The sequence below is a fragment of the Crocodylus porosus genome, unplaced genomic scaffold (genome assembly GCF_001723895.1).
Source record: "Crocodylus porosus isolate Cpor-Errol unplaced genomic scaffold, CroPor_comp1, whole genome shotgun sequence".
In the NCBI taxonomy this organism is placed as follows: Eukaryota; Metazoa; Chordata; order Crocodylia; family Crocodylidae; genus Crocodylus; species Crocodylus porosus.
In genome coordinates this window covers 2,734,108-2,740,819 of record NW_017728935.1, presented here as the reverse complement: position 1 = coordinate 2,740,819, position 6,712 = coordinate 2,734,108, and the positions used below count along the sequence as shown (strand labels likewise).

At 50.6% G+C, this 6,712-nt stretch overlaps 2 protein-coding genes across 2 annotated transcripts in view; both read right to left on the bottom strand.

The window, feature by feature from the left end:
• The window catches only part of PIFO (primary cilia formation), a 5,537-nt gene extending 4,004 nt beyond the window's left edge, over positions 1-1,533 (bottom strand). Inside the window, 3 exon segments of the mRNA XM_019546634.1 lie at positions 968-1,110; positions 1,426-1,492; positions 1,495-1,533. Coding sequence (XP_019402179.1) covers positions 968-1,110; positions 1,426-1,492; positions 1,495-1,518 — 234 coding nt within the window. The 5' untranslated portion in view covers positions 1,519-1,533.
• Positions 1,534-3,844: 2,311 nt separating this feature from the next.
• The window catches only part of LOC109317702 (acidic mammalian chitinase-like), a 9,106-nt gene continuing 6,238 nt past the window's right edge, over positions 3,845-6,712 (bottom strand). The window contains exons 10-11 of the mRNA XM_019546510.1: positions 4,954-5,095; positions 3,845-4,083 (exon numbers count right to left, since the gene is read on the bottom strand). Coding sequence (XP_019402055.1) covers positions 3,845-4,083; positions 4,954-5,095 — 381 coding nt within the window. The remainder of the gene's footprint in view (positions 4,084-4,953; positions 5,096-6,712) is intronic.

The window sequence follows — 6,712 nt, the reverse complement described above, 5'->3', positions numbered from 1 at the left end:
TTGCTGATACCCCCCACTCCCGACCCACACCCCCGGCACTGCCTGTGCCCCGTGCTCCTGACCCACAGTCCCCTACCTCCCTGGTGCCCCTCGTTCCTCAGCCACAGCCCCCCCATCCCTGCCAGTGCCCTTTAATCTTGACCCTCAGCCCCTTGACCCCCCCCACAGCCCTGCAGGTGCCCCTCACTCCTTACCTACAGCCCCCTGCCCCAGCCAGCTCTGTTGCCCACAAAGACCGCTCTCCCCCACACCCCCTTCCCCTGCTGGAGGGGCAGGCACCTGCCCTGCCTTCTCGCCCTGCTGCCTTCCAGCCCCTGGATACCTTAGGCACTCATTCCCCTTGCACACCCAACCCCCCCACACATACACACACACACAGTCCCCAGCCCTGGCCCTCCAATCCCCACAACGACTTACCTGCCTGCAGGTGTTGGGGTGGCACAGAGATGCATATGACGCCTCTACCTTCAATCCCCTCCCCCCCCAGCCCCAAGCAGCTCCCTGCTGGGGCAAGCCCACAAGTGCAGGGTCAAAAACGGATGCTGAGCAGAGGCAAAGCAAAATCCTGGACACTTGATATTTTAAAAAACCATCCAGACAGATATGGGAGGACCCAACTGGGAGAACTCAGACATATGATAACCCATCATTTCTGTGCATGCCTCAGTTGTAGAATGGGAATAATAACCCTGCCTTTGTTTTTTCTTGAGTGAAATTTTCAGGAGCAAATGAGAACTGTGTAAGCTTTGATTCCATTGTTTTTCATTAACACTTTGCTCAGATTCATCTGGGAAGCCTATTAGATATCTATCTACAGCCCTGTGCAGGTCTGAAGGGACTCTGGAAAATTGGATTTTGGCTCCTAGGTCACTTTACAAATGATACTCTTGTCTATTTGGACAGGGAGGGAAGTCCCTCACTAAGCAGAGGTACGGTGCCAAGACCCAGAGGCCCGCTGTCGACTCACCTCATCGCTTTTATAACAGCCTGGCCCCCGCCAGGGCTCTCCTCTGATAGGCACCAGCTGGTTCCCCAGCCTGTTTCGAGCATAGTGAAGGGGGAAGATGCTCCTGTCCTGACATGATCCAAACGAGTTCCGCTTCTGCACGTCTACAGGGGACAGGAAGAGCGAGGATGTGCATTAGAGTAAGGCCATGGGCACCTGCTGCAGCGCACAGGCAGTGATTTGTCCTTGGAGCTGGCACGGTACCTCCCCTTCTTCCCCAGGTGTTTGCCCCCAGGGAGCAAACACCCCATAATCCCCCAGCTGAGGCAGGGCGCACGTCCTGCTGCCGGCTATTCCTTTGGGGTTCGTATTCGGGGTTGGGGAGGCACTGCTTGCCTTGGCTGGCGCCTGGGGTTGCACGTGCATCTCTGCCCAGCCTGGGGGACCACCCAGCGCCACCATGCCCAGCTCCTACTCACCTGTCAGCTCCCACTCCCAGATCATGCTGCTCACTGTGTGTATGCGTGGTTGCCATGGATGCATGGGGGGGCGTGGCTTTGATGTGATGTCATCCTGGAGCTTTTAAGAGGCGGTCATTGCAGCGATGCCAGGAGCCCCGTGAAAGGAAGGGTTGGTGCAGGCAGTTGCTTGTGGGGCAATGGCAATGGCTCCCCCAGGGTTTCTCCTTGAGCTCTTGCTTTTGCAGCTGCAGCGGCCCCTGCACCGCACAGTTCCTGCTGGTGTGGCGATACTAGCACACCCCTGGGACGAGCTGCTTTGCCCCTTGATGCAGGTGTCCCAACCCCCTGCCTGAAAACCTTTTGCACTGCCCCAAGCCGTCAGGGGTCCTGATGAGTCAGAGCCGCTCTACATGACATACAGGACCATCTCCAGGGAACAGATTGCTGCACTGTGCTAGGGATGGCCATGGCTGGTGGGGGGCATAAGTCCTTTGGGGGCCCATTGTCTTCCCCTAATTGTTCCTGCCTGCTCTAGCTCACACGCGCACACTCCACCCCGCTAACAGTTTAATTAACCTCACCTTGTCTGATCATCTCAAAGGGCCTTTCACTGGCCCAGGGGAGCAGACTGCTGAATTTGCAGCTGTGTTTGTTCACAAGTCCCCTTGCACCCCCTGTTCAGTCAGCCGCTGCCTGCTGCTGAGAAACGAGGCTTTGCAAGTGGGATGTAGATGAGACTGTTATAGCTTTGCTTGGGCCTGTTTCAGGTGAGCCTCAGATGTACAATCGCACAGGGCTTAGTTGATGGGCAGGGACTAGTGCAAGTCTGATCTTGGGAGGGGGGGAAATTCAGTGTCCGGGGAAAAGACAAGATCGGATGAGAAGAGTTTTCGGCCAGATGAGCCTTCAGCAAGAGCATCAGAGCTTTGAAGGGGAAAGAAACTAAAATAAATTACCCAAGTTAAAATGAAAACTCTGCAGACAGCTTGCTTGCATGGAAAGAGCAAGTCTCAGACCAGGTCTGGTCACAATGTGCTATGTTGCACTCATGACTAAGCTCTTTCCAAAGCACTTACCCTACAAATAGCGAAACATTGCAATCTATTAATGAATGCTGTACATATTCAGGGATGGATTTTAGCATGCTTTGTTCGCTGATCATTGAAGCACATACTATAGCTGGATGTAAAGATAATCAGCCAACAAAGATGTAGCACTAAAGATAGGAGAGATGAAACATTATGTATTGGGGCATTAAAGAGAGGCAGTATGTGGTCTGGGAGACATTTCCTACCTTTGCACAGGGTTGTTCAGTTGTGGGTACATTGTTGGCAAGTTCTTTGAGTTTCTTTTAATGTAACACTTATTGTCCACTGATATAGGCCAAGTGTTAGGTTAGCTGGACCAAATGGCTTGTTTGGTAAATCTGCCGTTCAGGACATAGTTCACTGCAGTGCAGAATAAGTGCTATCTAAGGTGCAGTTATATCCAGATTAATTTTGCAGACAAGAGCTGCGCCTACAGAAGTCTGGAACATGGCTGCACAGTTCCCATAGGAGTAAGCTTGTGCACTGGCACAGTAATAAGCACGGATTAACTGGTAAAGAGAATCAGGCTGGCCATGACTTCCCTGCAAAATGATCCAATTGACTCTCTCTCTCCATGTTATGCTGTCTGCCTCCCCTCTATGACGCAGGCACCTTAGCACCAAAGAGACCCGAATGGAGAGCTGGTGGGTTGATAGCGGTGGAACTCTCTATCCTTCCCTCGGAGTACAATAGACACCCTTTTCTACCTCTCTAGCAAATACTCCTGAAACTGTGGCAAGTGGAGACCTAAGAGAATAGTGTACAATATAAACACCAGCTTTGCAGTGCACAGGTTCTCATACTGCAGCGCTTATACATCAACCAGCCCTGATTAAAATGTGTGTGTATTACAGTTTGAGTGATTTATTAATGGATTGATCTGTTGACTCTTACTAGGGAGACTGTATAGAGCAGATATCATCATTAGGGTGCGATGGGTGATGCAAGGGAAACCAGAGATTATCCTGAACTCAATAACTTGGTTGATGCACTGCTTCATTCACAATTCTCCTTGAAGTCAAAGGGTAGATTGAGACTGGCTGCAGTGACTGATGTAGTTAGCGATGTTAGTCTGAAGTCAATTGCCTTTAACAACTGACTAGCATGGGATGAGGAATAGGCTATGAATAAGGGCTGTAAGTGGGGCTGGCTGGTTCAAATTACAGATGGGTTAGTGGGGGAATATGCCCGTCACTGCCCCTGCGGGCCAAAGAAATCCCAGATGAGTTAACAAACCACAGCGTGCGCAGCTACTGATTTTTGCAGATTATTTTATTTCATCTTTACTGCTTGCTCTAATCTCAGTCAGATTAGAACAGTTAATTAGTTATCTCACAATCCTGATCCACTCATGCCCAGGTGCAGCAGGAGCAGCTGGCATCAAAGATGAGACCAGCCTGGCAATGCTGGAGATAGGTTTGCCCATTCAAGCACTGGTAGAAGCTGTTCTGGTCACTTGAGTCTGGGTAAAGGCCGTTAGACCTGCCAGCGCAGAAGCCGCTGCCACCAGAGCTCCCGCTGCCACTTCCGCTGCCACTACTGGGGGCCTGAGTGACTGGAGGAAGGGGCTGAGCAGGGGCTGCGCAGCCTGAAATAAAAGCAGATAACGTCCAGGATTCGTTGGTTCACTCTTAATTGTTCTTGGTTTGGGATGATCATAAAACCATAGGGACCAGGACTGGAAGGGACCTCCATAAGTCATCTAGTCCAACCCCCAGCTCGAGGTGGGATCATCCCTGTCCAAACCATCCTATACACTCTCCACTTGTCCCTAAATGCCCCCCCTCCCAGCCCCTGGCAATCGCAGCGCCAACTATTTGTGCACAGATTGAGATCCAAGTCCTGAATTTCAGCTCCTGATTTGATGCCCCGCAAAGTTGGGCTAAGCTCAGATTCCGGTTCCTGGTCAGTCCCGTATAAAGAGGAACACACAGGCTATGGCATTTGGATCTAGACGCAGACTCATGTTCATGATCCAGACTCTTCCCAACATTTATGCAGAGGACAGATCTTTGTTTGGGTCAATCTCCAGTGGCTTTCACAGAGATATTGTTTTTTTTTTGTTTTTTTTTTACTAGCGATGCCTCTGGACTCTCAAAGTCCTACACAACTACACCTGAGGCCAGTTCACCAGCAGCCACTTCATTTCCAGTCTTAGGATCTCATGTAGATCTAATAATGCCACTTAGCTGTGCCGCTGTCAAGGTCCATGACCATCCCTTACCGATGTGCCCTGCCCCTGACCTGTGACAATTCCTGTTTTCATAAACCTACATTTTTCCACCCGGCTCTGCTACAGCCCTAGATGTTCTCTTGTCTCTGTCTTGTTACTCCTCACAGTGTGGCTATTTTGGATGCACTGCGCAGGTTGGAAACAGCATTTATACACTTTGCACTTTCTCTGTATCATCTAGATCTCGGGAAATGTGGTAAATTCTCTAATACTACTATCACTCACCAGAGCTCTGCAGCCCCAGACCGTTCTTCAAGGTGGTGATCAAGGGGTATCTGCCCTGGCCGCAGAAACTGCCAGTAAAGTCATCCAGGTCCAGGGTCCAAACCATAGCGCCTGCAAAGTTGTTCTGCTTCAGCCAATCAACCTGTTAGGTGCCAGGACAGAAGCCAGCATCAGTCCAGACAGTACTGTAAAATGAGCTGAAATAGCTCTGGTTAGATTGCTATGAAGAGCCCAGACTTACCTTCATCTGAAAGCTCTTCTGGTTGTCATAGCCCAGCCACTCATTGCTGCTGTAAGCATAGGGCACGTCCTGAGGGGTGTCCCAAGCCTGGGTGGCTCCGTTCTTCAGGAAGGTGCAGATCTAAGAAAAGGGGAAGACGTGAGGTTTTAAGAAATGCCTTGTAAAGTACAGCAATTTCCAACCATTACAGTGCCTTTGATTTACTCAACAGATCTCAAGTTAGAACCGTGGTTCAATGCCTGTGTGATCTGGTGGAGCACATACCTCGTAGTAAGCCAGGAAGCCGGTTTGCTTTGTGTACGGCCCAGCAGGCCCAGGTCCTGATGTTGGAGCACCAACGGCAGTGTTGGAGGGGTTGCTCAGCATGAAGGTGTGTCCGTAGGTTGGGAATCCAACAACGAGCTTCTCAGCGGGCGCACCATTGCTCTTCCAGTAGTTCATCGCGTAGTCCTGGAAAACAGCAAGTCAATAAAAGCCCCCCCAGAGATTTGTCAGCTGAAACATCAGTGCTCACCACTGTGCATTTCTCCAAGTTTTCTTCATTGTGGACTTTACTGGTCTCTGTCCCCAAGCTCTCAAGATGCACTTACCACATTGTAGTAGATGTAGCTGCCTTGGTCAGCAGGTCCTTGGTAGAGAGGGCTGTTCTCTCCAGTGTATCCTTCCCAAGAGCCATGGAAGTCATATGTCATCACATGGAAGTAGTCAAGGTACCTGTGGGGGAGCAGTGTGAATGTCCATCCCCAGTGCATTTTGAACCTCTGGCTCCCTGGGGTGACACGGGTCATGTTCCCACTTCCTGCATCCATGGCTTCTTCACCAGCTCTTTTGCATGACATTGGTGCCCCTCTTTGGGTCTTGTACATGCCAGCGATAGACTAAGATTGAAATCCAAGCCCTGAGGAATGCTTAAAGGCAGGTGGTAATGCATGGATCAAGTATCTAACCCTTCAGACGAAGTGCATAGACAAGACCGTGGACAACCCAATGACTTCCAGTGTCTGGATGGCGATCCTTGTGTTGCTGTCTCCCTTATAATTCATGTATTTTTTGAACTAGACTGTGCCTATCACACACAAGGCAGAATTCTGCCTCCTACTAGTCACAATGCTTATAAAAACAGGTTGAATTCTGGCCGACATACCTGTGGTAAGGAAGTGCTATGCTTTGGGTTTGCTATCGGAGATGAGAAGTGGCCAGCTTTTCTAAAAGCACACCATGGGAAAGCACGGTACTCACTGGCCCAGCTCAGCAATCTGGTAGCCACCCTGAATGTTGGAAAGCCCTCCAGCAACAGCAGCGGTGATCAGGAGTCTTGGTTTGTTAACTTGCTTGGCTTCCTGCTCGAAGGCTTCCAGTATTTCCTAAGGAAAGGCAAGGAAACATTTAGCTGCTGGAAGCCCCTGGACTGAGACTCCCGCACCCTGACTCAGGCAGCCCAGACTCCCTTCCCCCATCTCCGGTTCACATACTTGAGGACCTGCACAACCTTTCCAACCAAAAGAAAGCTGTCTGCAT